Source organism: Toxoplasma gondii, chromosome VI (genome assembly GCF_000006565.2).
Source record: "Toxoplasma gondii ME49 chromosome VI, whole genome shotgun sequence".
NCBI lineage: Eukaryota > Apicomplexa > Conoidasida > Eucoccidiorida > Sarcocystidae > Toxoplasma > Toxoplasma gondii.
The window spans coordinates 2254043-2276073 of record NC_031473.1 but is presented as its reverse complement, the minus strand read 5'-3'; the positions used below and the strand labels follow the sequence as shown (position 1 = coordinate 2276073).

At 56.8% G+C, this 22031-nt stretch overlaps 1 protein-coding gene across 1 annotated transcript; it reads right to left on the bottom strand.

The window, feature by feature from the left end:
* Window positions 1–415: 415 nt before the first annotated feature.
* TGME49_242780 (hypothetical protein) lies at window positions 416–21968 on the bottom strand. The gene is made up of 18 exons (XM_018780657.1): window positions 20780–21968; window positions 20026–20246; window positions 19422–19575; window positions 18564–18795; window positions 16041–18310; window positions 13632–15534; window positions 10819–13038; window positions 9098–10527; window positions 8055–8311; window positions 6922–7200; window positions 5989–6155; window positions 4666–5530; window positions 3934–4051; window positions 3385–3465; window positions 2539–2694; window positions 2187–2338; window positions 1307–1612; window positions 416–1272 (listed from the first exon to the last, which is right to left on the bottom strand). The coding sequence occupies exons 1-18, from the start codon at window positions 21680–21682 to the stop codon at window positions 891–893; spliced, it is 12096 nt and encodes a 4031-aa protein (XP_018637494.1). The 5' UTR covers window positions 21683–21968; the 3' UTR covers window positions 416–890.
* Window positions 21969–22031: the final 63 nt, after the last annotated feature.

The following is a 22031-nucleotide window of genomic DNA, read 5'->3' as shown; positions in this document are numbered from 1 at the left end:
ATCCTGCACCCCCGCCAGCTCCGTTGCCGCACTGAGGAACGAAGAGATACCCGCAGGTCCCTACCTGGTTCACCATTCAAAGAATGCCTGCCCTTCGCTGCAAGCCTCTCCTACTTTTTCCGTCCTGGCTTCCCCCCGTATCTGCATATACCTATATAGAGGGGTATCTATCTATCTACATATATATAATTATATGTATAAATATCTATATATACGCATATATATGCATATATATCTATACACACGTGTATGTTTGTATATATATATGTATATATATATATATATATATATATATATATATGTATGATGTATATATGTATGCGCCTGCCTAAATATAAAAAGATGCGCGGCAGGTCTGGTGTGCTTCTGGGAAGCAAGGCTGCGAAGCGACTCAGGAAGCTGGAGACGGTGGGAGTGGCGGTACTCGCTTGAAATGGAAAGCAGAAGATGCAAAGTTGCGAAAATAAGCCAGCAGACCCGGGCGCGAAACGCGAGGTCGCTAGGTTACAGGAGACAAAAAACCGAGAGACTAAAACGTTAGTGAAAGTCGCAAATGCCTTGAGTCACAGACTATGAAAAAAGAAAACTCCAAACTCTATTCCGCTCAAATGCAAGTCATTTGTGTATATACACTTGGACATTGTACATGTACATAAATAAATATATATATATATATATATACGAATGTATTAGTGCAAGCGCACCGAGTAAAAACGGATATCGACGTAGTGGAGAATTCGACGCAGATGGTTGTAGGAGTGAGCAGAGCGAATGTCGGGGCGAGATGGACAGGGGAATGAATTGCACGCAACTGCATGCGCAAAATAAGAGGTGAAAGCATCTGCGCGGAGAAGACATCTCCTCGCAGACATAAACATCCAAGCCATGCCTTACTCAGTAAGCGCATGCGTTCTGTCCTCGTTTGAGGCATCTTTCATTCGATTTTTTCTGGACTCTCGCACATGCAGAACCAGTACAGATGTCCACCTTCCGCCACTGGCTCTGTTTTTCTCCTCCTTTCTTCCGGCGAGAGGCTTCTCTCTGTCTCTCTCTTCCCATTCTTTCTCGCCGATTTCTACCGGTACTTCTCCTTCCTTCTTTCCTGTTTGCCTTTGCTTTCGTTCTCTCTTGGTTCCTCTCCTTCCTTGTCGCTGCTTGCTTCTCCTGTCGCATCTGCCTGGCTGCTTCTCCCTCCCTCTCCTGTTCACTTTGTCTTTCTTCTCCTCCTTATCTGAGGTTCCACTCATCGCCGGAATCCGACGGCGCTCGAGCCTGAGAGACGTCTCGAGACCGATCTGTCTCCGACTTGGCCGGCGCGCTTGTCCCCATCAGGTTCTTTTTCATCCACCTTCCGACCGATCCCATTCCTCCTTTCTTCTTCTTTTCGTCTTTGCCGTCTTCGTCGCTGGTTCTCCCGCCTCCAGCTCGGAAAACAGGTTCCGTGTGACTCTCCGTCTCTCCCGGAAAGCCGCGGTTGCCGCTTTCTGCTCGCGTAGCGAACGAAAAGAATGCAGGAGACACCCCTCGCGACCTCTTGCCGTCCTCCTCGGATCCTGCCCGAGGCGACATGCTGCCGCGGCGCCGGCTGCTGCTTCGCCCACGGAAGAAGCTTCTGCACAAAGCCAACGAGAGCCGCGAAAAGGTCGAACGCAAGATGCGCGGAGTTCGCTCAGGCGCAGGAATGCTTCCACTCTTGACTTGAAATACTGCTCACGGTGTGCGACGCGACCGAGCTGTCTCCCTGGCTTCCACGTCTCTTGTTTGAACGAGTCTCACAACCATCCACTCTTCTTGAGAGACTGGAAAGAAACCCGAAACCGACGTCAGATAACGGACGGGTACCCCAGGACGCCTCCAAAACGCACAGGTACACACTTACGTTCAGACAAAAATCTACAGCTCATCCCTAACGATATAAACATATCTGCACACACAAATGGACACCCTTACATACATATACATACATATACATACATATATGTATATATATATGTATATATATGTATATATATGCATATATACGCAGGTCGAAAGCTTGCTATGGAGACGTCTCTGAATGGATAGAAAGAGTGCTTTGTCTACCTTTTCGGGGGGTATTGTGTGAGCGAAAACAAGCAACGAGAATGCAGGTGCACATTGGTGAACATGGGTAATTGGACATCGGGAAGTCCGGGGACTCTCCTCACCTCGATCTTTCTCTCGCGCCTGCTCCGTCACGCTCACTCGTTCGTCGCCGTTCCGCTTCCTTCTCGCTTTCGACCCGCGCGAGACATGCGCCGTCTCTTGCGAGCATCACAAGAAAGTCTTCCACTTTCTCCAACATGTCGAGAGAAACTTTCTGCGAAAAAACAGCGACAGGTGCAGCGGAAGAGGTGCCGGAACGCGCGGTAGGAACCGAGACACAAAGAAGAAGAAAGACACAGACATGGCGGAGACAGCGACAGAGAAGCGAGCAAAGACAGGCACAGAGGCCTCGTCAGTGCGACAAACACAGGAGAGGAAGTCGAAGACAAATACAGGAGCAGACGCAGTGTTTACCTCTCCAGAGGCGGAAGCGATTTCGAAAATCGGAGAAATCTCATTGCTTTTCATGTAGTGCCGGAGAGACTCGAGGTCCGCCTCAAGTGTGCTGACTTCACTCTCCGAAAATACGTGACCACTGTAGCCCAGCTCTGTCAGCAGCAAACACCAGGCCTGAAAAACAATCACACAATGTACACACACCCAAATACATGTCCATACATTTAGATATATAAATACATATTTATAGATATATAAAGACAGATGTATACATTTATATATATATATATAGATATAGATATATAGATATATATACATATATATAGGGACCTATATGTAGCGGTAACTGGCTACGAATTCCTACACACACTTGCATATATATGTGTGTCTATGCAGATAGACCTATATATACCTATCAACATACCTATATAAATATATATATATATATATATGTATATAAATATATATATTTATAGGATGATAGGTACATGCATGTGAATGATTGCGGTGACTTTTGAGATTCTGCGAGAAGGCGTGTGTGTTCCCGATCACCGAGAAGCAGCGAAAGATCGGTTTCAAGTATCCACGTTCTGTCTCTCAACGCTTTAAAAACGCGTTTTCAACAAATATGTTTCAGAGGGTATTGGCGCTCTCTGAACGCCGCCGGAGTTCCTCGAGGAGCTGCTGGTCATCTCCTCGAAAGTGTGGGCGGTCGAAGCGAGAACCGTTCCTTCTGAATTTTGTTCTCCTACAGAAGTTCTTCGCCGCGTCCCAACTTTTTGAGTTCTTTGCTCGTCTTTCGACTTCTCTTTTTTTCGACTTTTTTCTTTCCGAAGACTGAGAAAGCTTCCGGCGAGCGCTGACCTGAGTGAGACACCGCGTGAAGGCCGCCGCCGCTTCGTCTTGATAGCCCTCTGGCGCAGCCGCGAAGAAGCGCTCGACAGTCTAGAAGAACAAGAACAAGCGGAGCGAGAACTGAAGGAGAGGTCGGAAGTCCGGAAAAAGCAGTGGCAAGAAGAGTCAGAAAAGCTAAAGAGGAAAACCGGGAAAAACGGCGACGACCAGCGACAGACACGGGGAAGGAGCACCGAGAAGAAGGCCGCGAGAGGACAGCGGACGGAGCCCCAAGGAGAGACAGAAAGAGACAGTGACACAGGAAAAGGAAAGAACAAGAGAGATACCACGAAACAAATACGGAGAAACGACGACGAAGAACGAGAGACAAAACAAGACAGAGAACAAGAGGACGAACATTAGGGAGAATGAAGGAAAGACGTAGAGCGGAAGAAATACACCAGGACGGAAAAAGGAATCGACGAGAGTGACGCTTCCCGGTTTTGACAGTTTCCTGATCTGCACATCTCGAGAACGTTCTTTCCTCGTGATCCGCTCTTTTCCTGCTTGCGCCCTTACGTTGGGAAGCGCCGCAACAATCCTCTCGAGAGTGTAAAAAGAGAATTCCTTCTCTCCGTAGAGCCGGTCGAAGATATCGTGCTGGAGCTCGTAGTACACAATGTAAGCCGCTGCAGTCCTGAGAGAAACCAGTTGCATGCGAACCCCCATGGAGGAGTGAGAAGGTGGACGGGATGAGGAAACGGATGCCGAGACAGACGGACTCCCCAAGGAAAACGGAGGTACAGACGTCGCTTCTGCTCTCAGTCTGTGTCTGCCCTCAACTCGCGGAAGCGTCTCCGACGTTCCTGTTTTCCACCATTTGTTTGCGAAGGACCCCCTCACTCCTGACCAGCGCAGTCTGGGAACTTGACACGGACGCATGCAAAAAGCTGCATTCGCTCACGGCGTCGCCATATGCATGGACGGAAAGAAAAACAATCGCAGCGGCGAAACAGAACGAATTCGCGTGACTACGTGACTGCACAAAGACAAAGAAGAAAACATCTTTTACTCTGGCGAAAAACAGGCTTCCGAGACGCATGCAGTTTTTAACATGCACATATATACATATATACATATATATATATATACTTGTGTATAATTGCACACGTTTGCATGTATGTCTTACTCATATATACAGGTATAAACTGTATTTACCTAGGGTAACCTACTGACTCGCATGCAAAGGTCTATAGGGATATCCATGTGCATGCCGATATAATTCGATATGCATTGGAATGTGTGGCGTACTCGCAAACTTTGAGGGCTGTGTTGTGTAGGAGGTCGTGGAGTTGTTGCATCCGTTGGTTGAGCATTTCTTCTAGATCGAGAATTTGAGCGTCTTGTTCCACTTGGCAGAACGCTCGACGCTGGTTTCTCGCGATTCCTCCCTCGCTTTCTTCCCTCTCGACTTCCTCTTCCGAGGCTTCGGAGACGCCGGCCAGCGTCGCGAGCTTCTCCACGATCTCTACATCTTTCGGATTCCGTTCACGGGCTCTCCTCTCGAGTTCAGCGCGCAGTTTCGCCTGCAGCTTCTGCAGCTCGCGCATGAACATGTCGACGTTCTGCAGCTTGACAAGCCACCGGAGAACGCCTTGACTCTGCGTCCCCCCCGTACTCCTCTCCCCACACCTGGCGCTTCCGTCTGCGCAGTCTGGCCTGCGGTTCTTGTTCTCCTCGTCTCGCTTCTGCTTCCCCTCGCGCTCTTCCTTCTCGTCGCAGGTGTCTCCGCGCCCCGCTCTAGTCTCTTCCGCCAGAGCCTCGCAGGAGCGGCGCTGCATGCGCTCGGCCTCGTCGACGCCTTGGAGGAGCAGCGCGAGATCCGGGCCGATGCGCGCTGCCTGCGTTTCTCTCTCGGCCTTCAGTCTCAGCGAAAGGCCTCGCCCCCGCCTGCGGGAACAGTCTCCTCGTTTGGTGCGAGCCGCTCCTTCGACTTGCTGACAGGGCGCAGGCGGCGGCAGGGAGCTCCGCTCACTCGCGCGAGAGGCTTCCTTCCTCTCGCCGTCGCTCTCGGCTCCACCTTTCGCTCGCGCCCCTCTGGAACTGTCGAAGACTTGAAAAAAGCTTTTCCTCCCTCGCCGAGTCGAACTCTCCACGTCGCTCGGCGCTGCGCTTTCTGGGAGGAAAGGCAAGGGAAGCATCCACATGCGCAGCCTTTTTGAAGGAGAGAAAGACTGGATGGAGTACACGCGCGACAAACTGTTGCATGCGCATGCAGGAGTCTGCGCCGAGGCCTCAGAGAAAGACACAGCTCTATGTGGAGAGAGACATTGACGTACCCAGGTACCCAGACAGACGCTCACGTTGAACGGGAGAGAGACAGACAGCTGGACGGGGGGAGAAACAGTTGAGCGTCTTCACAGAGCTACAGACCCACAAACCATCTGCATAGAGATGCATCTCGAAATCAAGACACAGACGTCGATCTCCTCTTCTGCATAGGCACACAGGTCGTCACGGAGACGCGTGTGAACCACAGGCTTGTGTGTGGGTGCGGCCGTGGACGCAGAGAGGGGAAGAAGAACATTTGCAGAAGAGTTTGAAAAAGCAGGAAACAACAACGACCGAGCTGACCATAAGCTGAAGATTCGCCTGCGTCGGAAGGCGCTCCTCGGGGACAGGGGGGCTCGAGAAAGTCGCCTGAGAAGCCTGCAGAGTGCCGATGCTTCTCCCGGCGCTGACGCTTCTGGTCTTCATCTTCACCCCACATCCGCTGGCCCATCTTGACAAAGCTTGCCCACCTAGTCAGACAAACCATATGAATATCCACACATACAAAAATAAATAAATAAATACATATATATATATACATATATAATATTATATACATATTATATAAAATTAAAATATAGAGAGTACAGTAATAGGAACAGACGTTTGCAGGTCTCAGTTCTCAGACAGTTACTGTTGACTCTTGTCCGTCTCTCCACGTCGATTGTACGCCATGGAGACTAAATGCGCATCTGGCGCATACAAACACACGGTGGTACATCTTCTGAAATACATATTTACATATATATATAATATATAATATACATATAATATATAATATATATATAATACATATATAATATATAATATATAAAATATAATATATATATAATATATATAAAATATATATAATATATATATATATAATATATATATATATATATATATATATATCCGTATGTGCAAATGTGAATACGAAAGCCTGGACTGAATCCGTCTTGGTCTCTTCCTCCGGTCTGGCTCCTCGAAGCCGATGGGTATTCAGATCTGTCGCCACAGCTCCACGTTCCTCCACTCACATTTCTCATATGCGTATGCATGCGCATATACAGGTATACATGTATATTCACGAGCACATCTGTTTATGCAGACTGGCAAACACAGTGCATGTCTGTGCGTATGTATGTCGCAAGCTGCGGAGACTGTGTGGCTGTGTTGCCCTTTCTCTCCCTTGACGGAAGACGAACTGGTCCTGTTTCTCGTGAGCTCTTCGTTCTTCCTCGGGTGCTTTCTTACGTGAGAGCGGCCCTCTTCTTTTTGGATCCCTCGGCGTCACTCATCTGCGCCAAGGCGAGCATCGCCGCGGACTGCAGAGCGGCGTCGACCTTCAGAGCCTTGCGACCCTCGGCGGACAGCAGAGACAAGAAGTTCTTCAGCTGTCGCTGCTCGAGAGCGAGGAGAGGAAGCAGAAGCGCCGCAGACGTTCCTTCTTCTGCCGCCGACGGCGACAACGCACAGAAGGAAGAAAACGCGACGAAGAAGGAGTGCAGGAACTTGAGGAAGGGGGGCAGAATCCTGCGAAGCCAGCGGACGAAACAAACGCGGATGTTTCAAAAACCAGAGAAGCATGCCCTGAAGCGGAGGCACACACCTTGGCCTCCCCAGCTCGCGCCGCATGCATGCAGACCCAAGTGGAGTCTAGACACTGCTGGACAGCCGACCAGAGCGGCGACTGCGAGGAGAACCGAGATTCGAAAAGTAGAGCGTATGTCGAGCGCCTTTTCTGCGGAGCGGACACCGAAGCGAGGACGCGGAAAAGCCTCGGTTACGCGGCCAACACAGAAACCTGGGGCGGCCGCGGACCTGAATTGTCGCGCGTTTTTCCTGCCTGTGCAACACAAGTGACGGATGCATGTTTGCTGCCGTTCAGCGAGCGGCCAATCGCAGCAGGAGGACCAACTGCACTGCTATCGTGATTAACATTTCTCGATTTTTCTTCTCGCGAAACCCCAGAGGCACAGACATGTACTGACAACTGACTTCACACGATACACACAATGGCGGGGACTCGGTTCGCAGTGTCTCTTCAGCTCTGCATGCGCAGACGTTCGAGCTCTGTGAATCCTCGACGTTCCAGGCGAGGTCACCTGCAGCCTCACGCCCTGCCCCTCTGACGCATGCAGTGGACCTTCCTTCGCAGATGTACTTTCCTTTGTCCCCCCCCCCCCCCCGCCCCCGTCGCTGTTCGTCTCCCTTCCTCGACTCCTTTCTCGGTCTCGTCTGCTTCTCCGTTTTTTCCTCTCTTCGCTCCGCCGCTCGTCGCCGCCTGCCGCGTTCCCTCTTCTCCTGAGCGTTCACAGTCTCCTCCTCCAGCTTCTTGTGCTTGTGCGTTCTGCGAGGCCTCCTCGCACGGAGCGTCGCGGCCTTACCAGCTGATAGGCGCCGGAGTCTCCAAGACAGCAGCCGCGAGGTTGCAGACGACATGCCAGCAGTCCGCGGCCTTTTCGCTGTAGCTGCTGTGGGGAGGGTCTACGGGAACCAACGAGTCTCTCTCCAGGAAAGAGCGAAGCATTGAGGAGACCGCGTCGAGCCGAACAGACACGGAAGACAGAAAGGCAGGAGCCATTGGAGGCAGCAGCGGCGGGATGGCTAGCGGCTGAAGCGCCGAGACTCGGCTCAACGTGACCTGAAAAAGAAATGTGAAGAAGAAAGAAAATGAACGAGAGACAACAGAGAGAAAGACCGACGAGAGAGGAAGGAGAGAGGGGAGACGAAGGAGAGCTGAAAGCAGGTGCCGATGACAGAGAGAAAACAGATACCTCCAGTAGCTCATCCAGAGCCTACGGCGACGAGAAGATCACCCAGAGCCTAAAGCTACGGAGTTCTGATTGTCTTCAGCGACGTAAAAGTCGCCTGGTGTGGAGTTTTCTATCAACGTGGGCATCCGAAGAAGTCACCAGCGATTGCCGTCGACTTAGACTTTCTAGAGGCTCTAGGAATCAGAACGCCAAAGGAGGGGAAGGCATGCTGATGATATACAGCTGAAGACCAGGCAGCAGGTCGCAGAGAAACGAAACAGAGAACGTGCAAAAGAGAGCATGCAGAGGGAAGAAAACGCATGCGTCTCGAGCCCCCGTCGGATGGGTCCCAGAGCCTTCCACGAGACGGTTCTCGAAAAAGATCTGAAGTGCCTTTTCAACTCCAAACTTCCTTGTCTCGCCTATGTTGCATAGGAAACGAGTCGGATACAGACGCGTCCGTATAATCTTTTAGGACCAACGTTATTAGAGTTATCTCGTTTCGTTCGGGCGCTTTCTTTCGAAGCGGTATTGAAGAAAGTGAAGACACCACCGTGCAGTCCACTCTTTCTCCTCCCGCTGCGTCTCTGGGGTAGCTCCTCACGCGTTTGCAGCGAGAAGCAGTGAGAACGCCTTGTTTGGCTCTCCCGCTGAAAAGCATCACGCGTCCTCACCTCTTTGCAGAGTTTCTCGAACTCGCCGAGAACCTCCAAAAGCTCGGCGCCGCCTTTGGCCGGCAGAAGCTCGACCTCCCCCCCAGTGCCCGCCCAGACAGCCGTTCTGAAGACTTCGGCGAGGAGCGCGGCGACGAGAAGCCGCGCCGCAGAGAGAATCAGAAAAGAGAATTCGTTTCTCAGCGGGAGGTGGGGTGCAAATACTGGGCTGTAGAGCAGCAGCTCCTCCCTCACATGGGAGAGGAATCCACGTAGACTCGCCACAACCTGGTCAAGAAGAGCGTCCTGCTCCTGCTCGCAGAGGCGCAGGAGGTCAGCGGGGACTGGCGAATCCGTGGTTCTCTTCCACTGCCTTGTTCGCTCCGAGTACCCCCGTCCTTCCCTCTGGGCCTCGCGGTCCGCCTCGAGAGCCACAAACGCTCCGCGGAACTCTCTGCCCGCGGCACTCGTGAGGGACTGGTAGATGAAGCACCTGAGCGAGTCTTCAAGAATCGAAGGACCGCTCAGCGCCAGCGACAGACGCAGCATGTTCTCGTCGTCGCAGTGCAACTCCTCGGAGCAGTCAAGGAACGAAGAGCCTGCCTCGCCTGTCGCGCGACGCCCCAGCCCCCCAGGAGAGAAGAAGGGCAACGCGAAGCGCGAGCGGAGACCGGGAGAAGGAGAGAAGAAGGGCAAGAGGCGAGAGTGACGGGCGTCGCCAGAGCCAGAAGTCTGGTTGACCGAGGGGTCGCCCTCGTCTCTCTCTCTCTCGCGTCCTTCCCGATCCCGGCGCCTTGAACTCTCGCGGAAACTCGTTCTCCCCCCAGTCGCTTCGTCATGGCTACAGCGTTCGCCTCGAGCGATGAAGGACTTTCCACGCTCTCGAGAGATCTGAAGCAGCGCCGCGAAACGCTGCTCGACCGACGCCTGCCAGAGCGCCAAGTCTCCTTCCTCCAAGTGTCTCCAATCCAAGAGCACCGCCTGCGTCTCGCACTGCTCGAAAAACGGTCCTCCGCCTGCCGAACCGGCCCAGAAAGTCCTCCCACACACACCCGGCGCCAGGGCGCGCCGAGCCTCCTCGGCCTCAACGGACGCGCCCGCGGGGACTCCCGCGGGGGCGCGGAGACCCCCCGGGATCACGGTGCCCGTGAAGGAGGTCGGGCAAGCTGGACAGCCTGGATCGGTGATAGCCTCGGAAGGGGTGGAGAGGGAGCGTTGCTGGACAAGCTGCAGCAGTAAACGAACCAGGCTTCGCCAGAGACCGAGCGCATGCGCAAGCGATGCAGGCTCGAAGAAACGCCGGTAGTCCTGGAGCTGGTTCTGCAGCAGCAGAAGGAAAAACAACGTCAGCAGCTGGCTCGCGGCGGCCTCCTCCTGCTGAAGCTCCACGCGGGATGGGAGAGCCGGCGAAAGGAAGAAGAACTGTCGGCTGGACGCGGACCGCCGAAGAGCTGCAGACACACGCACCAGAGAAAAAAAAAGACGAGAGAGACCCTGCAAGAGCAGGTGAGCAAGACGCCACGACGACCAGAGGACAGCCGCCTCCAGGCGCAGCGAAGGGTACACACTGCACACACATGCTGGGCGGCGGTTTGGGGGGAGGGGTATCCATTGATTGCTGAAAGACTGGGGCAGCGAACGGCCTTACAGACGAGCAAAGCATGGAGAGACAATTGAATCCAACGCGCGTGACGGAGGAAAAAGAAAAACGTCTCCAGCTCGCGTCTTGCCTCACTTCTCACCTTGGCTCCAAGCACTGTCTCTGTGTCCCCACTGACGGAGACGCGTCTCGCTGACCGTCCACCAATCGCCTCCGAACCAGCCGGCATTCTTTAGCTCATGCATGAAATTTCGCCGCTCCACTGGCTCGTCGAAGAAACAGAGCCTCGCTGCTTCTCCGGCGCATCCCTCGTCCTCCGCCGCCCGCCCCGCAAGCTGCGCGGCAAAACGGCTCTCGGCCTGAACGCGCTCCGGCGCTTCGTAAACCACTGCAAACCACCTGAGCGGCGTCTCCTCCACGAGCCGGAGCGCGCGTTTCCTGTGCAGCGCCCAGTCCTCCGCCGCGGGCTCCTCCTGCCTGGTCGCCCCACCTGCCACGGCCCCCTGGGCCCTGGGCGTCCGCGGCTCGGGCCCCGCGCGCCTACCGGCCCCTTGGGCGCCACCGGCGTGGGGCGCGGCGGACTTGCGGCGGTTCCTGGCGAGAAGCAGAACCGACCGGCTCCGGGACACCTTCTGTGGGTCCTCGGGAGAGGGAGACGGCGGTGGCGCTCGCGGGGACTCCAGGCCCTTCTGCGCGGCCTCTTCGGGCGGCGCGCGGAGGCCCGAGAGGCTGCTGGAGCCGCCTGAGCCGCCGAAGAGACTCCTGCGAGACAATCCGCGTCTGGGCGTCTTTCCTCCTCGATCTCGGATTTCCTTCTTCTCGCCGGACGACCCGTCGCCCTCCTCCGCGCCCCGCAGCGTCTCGCCGCGCTCGGACCCCCGCCCCGCGCCCTCCGCGTCAGCCTCCGGCCTTTCGGACGCGTTGAGATCAAGAGCCGGAGACGGCACCGGAGTCGTAGCGCCACTCCGGATGCCGGCAGCGGCCGCCGCGAGGACGAGCGCAGGCGGCTCGGCTTCCGCTGATTCCGCGAAAGGCTTTTTCAAGAAGGTGGGGAAGGCGCAGAGGATCTCGGCGACAGCCTCGACGACCTCGGGGCCGATCGGGGCGAAGGCCTCGTCAGAAGCAGCGCCCGTCGGCGCCAGAGCCTTGCCGTCAGGCCCCACACTCGCGCCGACGCGCAGCTCGCCGAGCAGCTCCGCCTGGCGGCTCTCGGGCAGTCCCAAAGAACCTACGCGTCCCAAAGCCGGACTGTCGGTTTTCTTCTGGACGGAGACACCCTCCGCAGAGACTGTGCCCCTCTCACCCTGAGGCTCCACAGCCGCACCCGAGCCCGCTTGCCCCGCCGCCCCCGGCTGGGGCTCGAGAGCGGCTCCGGGGGAGACAGTCGACGTGTGGCTCGAGAGACGAGAGGGGCAGGGCGACGCGTGGAGGTTGAGGTCTTGCATGCATGGCGAGGCGGACGCGTGGAAAGCCTCGAGAGACTCCGCTGTCGCCTCCGCACCATCTGCTCTGCGTCTTCGGTCTCCAGTCTCCTCGTAGAACAAGTCGACGTTGGCGAGGGACGAGGCAGTTGCGGCGTTTCGCCAGACGCAGGCCGCGAGGAGCAGAGCAGGCGACTGAAGCGACAGGGGCAAGAGGCCCGCGCCGGCCCGCGCAGCCTTTCTCAAGTTGAAGCACCTCGAGAGCTCAGCAGGCAAAGGCCCACTCGCGCCGCCTTTGGTCTCTGCCGCGCCTGTCTCCCGGCGGCGGTGTCTCCACGTCTCCTCGCGCGTGGAGACAGCTGTGGGGTCGACGCCGAGCTGCGCAGCCTGGGAGACGAGGACGAGGCCCTGCGCGAGGACGGGCGCGTCGACGTGGAGCCCAGAGGCGTTTCGGCTGTCTAGACAGCACTTGGAGAGAAGCAGAAGAAGCGAAAGGAGCAGTGGAACGTCCATGGCCCAGAAGGCCGCCAGCAGCTGCTCGCGAGGCAGCCCAAGAACGTGTGAATTCTCCTCTCTCGTCGGATCCACTTCTCCTCGATCCTCGCTTGTCTGCTTGCGGCGACGGGAGCCTAGCCTCCGCGACTGCGACCGGGCGAGCCGGACCTGGGGCAGCGGAGGGCGCCCGTCGTCTGCTCTGGCGACGTCTCGTGTCTCTCTCCCGCCGCTGACGGAGACGCCCTCGCCCTCGGAGTCTCCAGAAAGGCCGAGGTGCCCTGCAACAGACAGCGCGCGTGAGCTTCGAGAGCGACGAAAGAAACGCGAGGGCGCGCGCAAGCGGCTCTTCGCCGCTGCCCCAGACCCTGACGCCGCCGCCTCTCTCTCCACGTCTGAGAGGAACATCGCGCTGCACTCTGAATCTGAGCAGAAGCTCGCACTTGTGCCTGGAAAGAGGAGGCGGAGGAGGAGGGAAGCACACGCAGCAGAAAATAAAGAAGCGACGGAAGAAGGTAGGCGACTTGAACAAAGCCACGGGGAGAAGAAGAAAGAAACGCGGAAAAAAACCGGCGACGAACAAGAGAAGAGCCTGCGAAAGATGTAGAGGGGCTTCTTATGAGAGGAGAGGAGAAAGTCAGACAGGAAAGTGAAGCTGAGACATGAAGAAGATACAGACAGCGAGGACAGCGAGAAAAGGAAGTAAGGACAAGGAAAACGAGAGAGAAAACGCGCAAAAAACAGAGTGGGCGCAGTTCTTGAGAAAATCGCAACGGCTTAGGAGCAGCCATTCGAGCGCAAGACGAGCAACCTAGACGAAACGTCCGACGAAACACTATTTTTTCTGCGGAGTCGTTTCTACGGGTCATTCGGCTGGTGTCGACCTCGAAGGTCTGTGCGAAGCATGCATGCATTTTCCGGAATCGCTCTCCACTGGAAGAAGCCCCGAGAAAACGACAGCCACATCCAAGAAACAAATGCCCTCGTATTGCCTTAAAAACCCATCGTAATTAATCCGAAGCCATTTTTCCTCGTTTCTCACCATCGCTCATCTCTCCTCCTGGCCTTCTTGGCACTTCCAGAAAGAGCTTTTTTTCGTGATCTGCGCTTTCGCCGTCTCCGCGGGCGTCTCCTTGTCCGTGTCTCCCTGTGTCCTGTCTCTGTTTCGCTTCCCAGCGCCTGGCGAGGGCGATGCGTATCGCGGAATCGAGATCTGCGCATGCAGTCATCATGAAGAGAAGTCTCTGCAGCATTTCGGAACCGCTTCGAGTCCGGTGCGTGCAGCGCAGCTCCCAGATAGTTTCGTCTTCCTCGGGACTCTCCTCCGTGTGCCAGTCTCCTCTCGCCTCTCTCTCCTGTCTCCTCTGCCTCGCTTCGCTCTTCAACTCTGCCCGGGTCCTCTCGCTCAAGACCTGGACTTCCACCTCAAGAAGCTCGACGTCGACTGTGGGGTCGCCCCACGAGCCGCAGGGCGAAGCGCCCGCAGCGTTTGCGAGGCTGAGGAGACGATCGAGTTCGAAGAGGTAAAGGAAAATGTGGTAGAAGGCGGCGAGTTGCCGGAGAGGGAGAAGGTCGAGCGACGCCGCAGCCGCAGTGGCGTCGGCGAGGTCCTCCAACGCAAACAGCAGCCGCGCCGGAGGCCGGGGACATGCAGCTGGCCCTTCTGTCTCCGCGCTCACGACGCCGTCTCCACCGTACGCCCAGAATGGCGCCTCTGGAGCGGCCTCGTGACACAGCAAACACAGAATGAAGTAGAGAAGTGCAGCTCTCTCGTCGCTGCCTTCTGTTCGAGTGTACAGCGCAGAGAAGGGTGGCGGGGCTCGGTAGGAAGAGAAAAATGGCTCACTGAAGAATGCCGTCTCGTTGTCCCCATGGAGCTCCTCCCCTGGTTCGGGACCGCGAGGTCCGAAGCGCGCCGGTCGCGTCCGTTGCCGAAGACTCTGGGCGAGAGACGAGAAGAAGGTCCCAGAGACTGGCGGGTGCAGGGGCGTTGCCCTTCGCGCCGAGCCTAGAGGGCCTCCTCCGGCCTCGAAGCTGGCGCCCGGCGCCGGCGAGGCAGAGAGCGAAGGAAACGCGACCTCGGAGCTTTTGGAGTCTCTGTGGTGTGTGGGCAGAAGCTCGGGGGCGAGGTCCGCGACCCGGCGGCTGAGAGCCTCTCCAAAGAAGAAGCGGAAGAACCGCGTAAATCGCAAAAGAGTCGCCATGTGGAGCAGCTGCAGCTGTCGCTTGACGAATGCCTTATAGACGGGGTCGAACGCGAGACACGATGGCGAAAAACGCTTCAAAAAGGTCGTAGGTTTTCCGTCGCGACAAGACCCTTTCTTCGACTCACACACCCCACCAAGACTCGAATGGTCCCCACTTTGCCTTCGCGCGTCCTTCTCACCCTCTTCGCTTTTTTTGTCGCCCCACAGCGTGAAGCCTCCCTGGACAGGCGGCAAGTCGTGAGGGCAGGACAGGCCGCGGGTCGCCGGATTTGTCTCCGTGACTCCGCGTAACTTCTTCTCCTGCGCGCCCCACAGCAGATGCCCCTGCGGGCCGACCATCACGCTCAACGCGTTCTTCGTCGTCTGTGCATTAAAGCGCTTCAGCGCGCTCTTCAGCCCCGGCTTCTTCTCCTTTTTCTCCTTCTTCTCGTCCGTCTTCTCCTTCTCGCTTTCACACGCTCCCACCTGCTCGCCTGAGCGTGCGGAGGAGAGCGAGGTCACGCTGCAGCTGTCTCTGTTTGTCTGTCGAGCCCCAGGAGACAGGAACGATACATGGCGGGTGTCGGAGACAGGCTGAGACTCCTCCTCTTTCAGTTTCTTCCCTCCAAAGCGCAGCAGCTGGTCTCGTCTCTTCTTCGGATGCACAAAGGTCACAGATGTCTCTGGCTTCCGCAGCGGCCTCCTCGCGATGTCCTTGGGAGAGACCAGCGAGGCCGCCGACGCGGGCGCTGCCGCCATCTGACAGAAAAGCGCAAACGGAACATAAAAACAGACCTCGAATAGCACTGCAGTTGCACAGATAGCGGTCTCCCTGGGGTGCCTCAGCAGGGGACGTCGAGAGACAGGGAGATAAGAGAAGTCATGAGAGAAAGAGAAAAGGCGGAGAAAAATGTCAAGAGCGGCAAATCACGCTCTGGGGAAAGCAAGACATTTCTCAAAGGTGGAACGAAGTTGTTCCTTCTCTTTTCTCATCTGCCAACTTTTCTTGCGAACGCTCGCCTTTCCAGTCCCCCTCAAAACTCCACAGATTTCCAATGGGGCAACATCAGGAGCTCGTAGAAGCTTCTCCCCCACGGGAAAGTTCTCTCCATGCGTTGTTCTCCCTCTTCTTTCCTTCCCGTCGTTCTTCTTCTCCCCTTCCATGCTCTCCTCGCCGGTCCTCTCCGCTGTCTGTGCCGTCTGTTGCTGCTTGTCTTCTCTGTCCTTCTTCTTCGCTTCGCCTTTGTTCTCTCGCCTGCACTCACCTGCCAGGCCTCGGTGAGGCGCGCGACGCGGAAGCGAAGGTCGCAAGGGTGGAGACAGTTGCGGCTGCCTGCAGCCCAGAGACAGTCTGCTGCGGGGACGAGGAGTCGCAGCAGAATGTTGCTGCTGCTGCTTGGAATTTGAAACGCAATTCTGGAGAGCACCAGCAGTTGACGCAGCAGCTTCACGTTGGCGTGCAGGAGCGGCGGATCCGGCGCAATCCATCTGGACAGCGTCGCCGTTCTCTTCCCGCGACTGAGGCCTTCCTCTCGCCAAGACGCCGCGCTTGCGTCCCTGGCTTCAGGCACCACTCCGGTCCGGCGGAGCCAGGCCTCCACGGAGACACCGAAGGGCGCGAGGCCGTCGCTCGCCGGATCCTCTCCCTTCCGCTGGTCCTCCTGCGCTAGGCGGCGGGGAGAACGCGGAGAAGGAGAGAAGCCTCCTGCCTTCTCGCCAAATGTCGCCTCGTCTCTGCTGCAATTGCCTCCCACCCGCTCAGCAGCCATCGCCTGCGCCTCCCGTTCAGTCCCCGGCGCAGTTGGCCGGGTGAGGAGACCCGAGGCGCCCCGTGAGAAGAAGAGAAGGCCGCCGCTCTTCCGCGTTGTGCCTCTTCGACTCTTCTCAGACTTCGAAGCGTCTTCTGCTTCCTTCCCAGTCATCTCTTCTTCAGGCCGCTCGGGTGCTCGCCTCTCCTGTCGCTTTGCACTGAGGCGCCTCGCCAGCAGGGTGCGGCGCCGCCTCGAAGGCGCCGCCGCCCCAGTCTTGTCGAGAAGCGCGTCCACCTCAGCCTCGCATTCCCTCTCTCTGCTCGCCTTCTCGGCGATCGCCTCGCCGGAGTGTCGGGCCGAAGCGCTCTGGGTTTCTGTCTTCTTCTGCGCCTCGTTTGGGGATTCTTCGCTTCCCTCCCGCACACCCTCGGCGTCTGCCTCCGCGACCAGAGCCGCAAAGGCTGCGTACTGACTGTGCAAGTGGGCGCAGAGGAGGAGGAGCTCGTAGGCGAGCATCTGCAGGTCTTCCTCCGAGAACTCGGTCGAGTCCTTCGCGACTCTCTCGCGTCTCTGGCGCTTTTCTCGGTCTCGCTGCACCTGGAGAAGGGACATGCGGTGTGATACCTCCCGCGCAAAGCCGTCGCGTCCTCCGAACGCCAGCGCGCCCCGACGCTCTTCTCCCAGAACGGAGACAGCTGCCACCCTGCAGCACTCGTAGAGAGCACGCGGGAGCGCAGCGGCTGCGAGGCCCTCCACAAGAGACACGAGGAAGTTGGGGAAACGCCGGCTCTCCCAAGAGAGCGAGAAAGACGCTTCTGCGTCGCCTTGGGTGGGCGCAACAGCCGGACAGAAAAACGCGGCCGAGCCGCCGCGGCCGCTCGAGCCGCCAGAGGCGGGATGTCGCCGCGCAGGGAGATTCAGCGCAGGCGGAGACGTCGACCCCGCACTGGGGCGCGGCGGAGACCCTGGCGTCTCCGAACGCTGGAGACAGTTCGCAGGAGCCAGTCTCCGAGTGTCTCCGACAGCACTCGCCGGTCGGCGCGCAGCGCGCGCGCCGACCGGCGACAGGTGGTAGAGCAGCAGCGGCAGGGGAAGGCGCCGCAGAGAAACGAGGTAGGCCTCGTACATGAGTTGGTTCCTCAGCCATCCCAACTGCGCGTCCAGAGCCTCACGAGGCATGGACGCCTCGCCACTGAGTTGCCCATCCTCTTTTCTCGCGCCTGTGGCGGCGGGTCGGGCGTTCGTACGCGCGCCAGAGGAAGTCGGCAAGACGGGAGAAGTCGCGTCGCTCTCGGTTCCCCGTCCGCGTCCTGATGTCGATGAGAAGCACGGCAATGTCGAGTCTTCGGGGAGATGTGGATGCCGCGACTGCGACCGAGAGAAGGGAAGTATCTCTCCCCTCTCTCGGGACTCGCTGTCGAGCTCCTCATCTACTGTGCTCCACAGCTCCCCTCTGCCCCCCCCCTGCGTCGGCACTTCGTCTCGTGTCGCACAGGGTTCGAGCTCCAGCTTTCTTCTCTTTTCGTCTTCTAGAAAAGCGCCTTCCTCTCTCACGGTCTTTCCTCCCAGGCCTCGCTGCGAGCTGGTGGCCAGCAAGCCGCGAAGGCGGTCCACCTCCTTCTTCAGATGCTCAGACTCGTTCGCGCGAGAGGCCTCCCGAATGCGGAGTGCATGAGCCGTCTCCTCGAGTGCGTCCCGCTCCCGCTGCAGCGCGCGCCGCTGCTCCTTCTCGCTCTCGAGCTCCTTCTCCCTCTGCTTCAAGAGATTCTTCAGCGTCAGAATGCCTGCAGAAAAACGAGCAGACAGCGTCAGCAAGCTCGTTGGTCGGATGCGAAATCAACCAGAAGAGATCTGCGAGCAAGCAAGCGACGAGAGAGCGAGAGAAAAGAAAAGAGAAAAAGAGAACAAGAGAGAAAAAGAGAACAAGACAGAAAAATAGAACAAGGGAACCCCACGACGGCACCATTCCGACCTTGAAAGCGCCAGGTGATTGCCCGCGAGAGTCTATTCAAGGAAGAAAAGTCTTCGCTTTGTTACCTGCCTCATCTGTGGTCTCAAGAGTGCCGTTCGGCTTCCCATCTTCAAGGAGAGACAAGTCGACGCAGCGCCGCATGCAGTTTTCGACCTCCGTGGAGAGCAGAGGCCGCGAAACTTCTGCAGGGAGGTTCTTCAAATTGGCCACGATGACCGTCTCGCGCGACGCCTCGTCGGTTTTCTTCACAAAAGGCAGACGCCCTAGAATGCTCTCGCGAGTGCTGTCGAGGAGGCACTGGAAAGAAGAACGTACATCCCGTCGAGCGAACGAGAGGGTGGACAGATGCCGAAAAGGATGTCGCGACTCAGAAGCAGAAAGCCGCAGAACGAGACACACACATCCAGTTGTCGACAGGTCGAGACAGAGAAACCTATCGCTGTCTCCACTCACAGAACCAGCCTCTTCAGCTCATTTCCTCGTGTGTGTTGCGCGGGCATTCACCTTTCCACATTCAGTGGGCATGGCCTCGCGTATGGATCTCTGGACCCACAGACCGACCCTGAGATGGCGATGTAACTGCATGCAGACAGTGGACTCGGATACGTTTGTTATACGGCACCGGCGTCTCTAAATAGCATCGCAGGCAGACGCGCGGATTTTCATACATGCTCAAAGATGCACGGTAAATGCCGGCTTGCGCGTTCGTGCATCGAAAAGCATCCCTGTGAAATGGCTCAAAGAGAAGAGGGGAAGGGGGAAAAGGGGGAAAGGGTGAAAGATCTTTGCGCTTCACCGCTACACGTTTTGACCGTGCGTGCAAGAGAACATCTCGGGAGAGAGAATCTGGTGGAGACAGCCGTAGAAGAATGTCGCTTCCCAACAACTATAGAAAAAGACAAAGTTCTCCGACTTCTTCTCACCGTAGCTGAGGCGCGAAGAGCGAGAACACAGGCAGTACCGAGCGAAGAAGAAAAGACGATGGCTCGCTTCTCTCCCGCGTTTGCCGCGACGACGAAACCTCCCAACGCGTCGGAGGGACGAGCGTGGACGAGAGACACCAGCCATGAGCAGGGACTGAAAGCAAGAGAACGCAGGTGGTAATCAGGGAGTATGTACACCCGAACCGCTTGGTACGCAGTTGGCAGTGTGGGGCCAGACAAACAGACAGATGAACACTGAGATGCACCTCTCGAGTGAAACGTGGAAGTTATCAAAACGAGGAAAGTACCAACTGCAAACGAAGACCTTGCCGTGCGCATCGCCTTTCTCCTTCTCTTTCTATCTCCTGTTCTCCCGTTTCTATCGGCTTTCTTCGCATGATCCTCTACTTTTTTTTCTGCCACTGTCTTCACCCCACAGTCCAGTCCTGTCTGCGTTTGATAAAAAGGCACAGGGAAGACACGACGCCGAGTCGGCTTCGCTGTGGGCAAGAACCTGCACCTGAGCACCGGCGTTTCTGCGAAAGATTCGAGTACTCCACGAACGCATCGATTTCGTTTTCTTCTTTTGAGCGAAACGCCTCACTCCTGTCGCTTCTGCGGAGCCAGCAGGCGAGCCTTAGGAGTCTCTTCTCGTCCGGTGACTTCAGGACGGGCGTTTGCGTGTACCACACTGCGGTAGTCCGCCTCGGCTGTTGCATGCAGTCGTTTCGCGCGATCCACGCGTTCTTCAGCCTTTTGAAGGAGGCGGGGCGCGACAGAGGAACCGAAGAGACTGACGAGCTCCTTCAGACTATCCTCCGATTTCTGGAGAAACACGGAGAGAGACACTGAGGCCTCAGACGCGTCAGGACCTCCCGCGGCGCCGCGGCGAAAGGCAAAAGTTCAGAGACAAGCACAAAGATATAGATCGACACTAATACGTCGAGACCGATGCAGACCGATGTACAGACGTTCACCGAGACACAGACAGAGGGAGACTGACAGACGCATGTGGGGAGATGTCGGAGCGTCCAGACTTCGAGAGAGACAAAGACATCAACACACAAAACATGTAGACCGATCGAGACAGTGAGCTCATGGGGCGTATGTCGACCTTGACGGAGAAACAGATGGAGACATGACCGAACCAGAGAGACAGGTGCAAAAGGCGACACACGCAGAAAAAAGAGAATTCTGGAAGGCTCGAAAGAGAGACACAAGTCGACCTCTACCTAGACACAGGCGTATGCAGACGCGAACCAGGACAGGTACCTGTCGCCCCGGAAGGAGACGCAGATGACAATCCGCCAGCGTACTCAACGGATTCGCAAGCGTCTTAATGAAAACTTCGGCCTCACCTTCAGTTCCTCGTGGGCGAGTTGAAGTTTCTTCGCAGCTTTCTGCACCTCGGCAGTCGCGGCTACCTCACCAGCGACTCCGGCTGTCTGTACACCTGATCCCGTGGGCGTCTGCCCAGTTGCTCTGGGAGTGTTTGCGTCTTCGTTTTCCTGCTCAGCCTGCGGACTCTGTGTCTTTTCCAGCACCGCCTCCACAGGCGTCGTCGCCTCTGCCTTGAGTCGCGTCGCTAGCCGGTCTGCCTGGTTCGCCTCGGCTAAACACAGCGAGAGAAAAGACGTCAGCGAACGCGACAGAGCAGTCCCTACACCCTCAGGCTTCGTGGAGCCAGCAGAGACAGAGGAGACTTCTGAGGCGACGGCGAGGCCCTTCGAGTGGAGGGCGCGCAGATCGTCGGAGAAGCGCCGCAGATGACAAATGAATTCTTCGTGGAGCAGAGTCCACGCAGCTGCTGCTTTCACATCGAAAACCAGCTGCTCAGCCGGAGAGAGCGAAGACGCGAGAGGCGCCGTCTCTCTCCCGCCTCCCGGAGGAGGCGACGAACTCGCCCCCGCCGGAGCCATGGTCTGGGGTGTACCTACACTGCGCAAGACATCGTGGTCGAGGATAGCGCAGAGACGCCGGCGAACGGCAAGAAGACACCAAAAGCGAGAGAGGGAGGAGGCGCGAAAGATCCTCCAAAGCGGGAGAAAGTCCAGCGAGGAAACGAGCGGCGATGGCGCGAAGAGAGGGGGGCGAGCGACGAGCGCGAGGACGACGAAAAGAGAATGACAGAAGAAGCGTAGCGACGAAGAGAGACACAGGAAGAGAAAAGAAAGGTAGCGAAATGTCGAAGGAGACAGTAACCTGAGACGAGGAGCGAGAACGCGTCCAGTGTGTACGGGATACAGACAGGACGTCAGCATACGGCGGGGAAGGAAGGAAAAACGGAGGCAGCCGAGGGAAACAGAAGTTTCAGGCCGGAGGTGTAAAGTGCATGCAACCGGAGAAAGTGGAGAGGAAACAGAGAAGAGAACCTCCCAAGGAATTCGAGTCTCAGCGGCGCGGCGCGAAAACCGAGTTCCGTCGGCAGCGTCACACGACGGAGAGAGAGAAGAGGGAACAAACAGATTCGGCAGTCCGCTACGGATGCTCCTCTCCCTTGGAAAACGGAGAGAAGACGCAAACGACCGATGGCAGAAATGTGGAGAGGCGAAACCGAGAAAATAAAGGCGAGTCTGTTCAGACACCACAATCGCATGCAATCCGGACGGG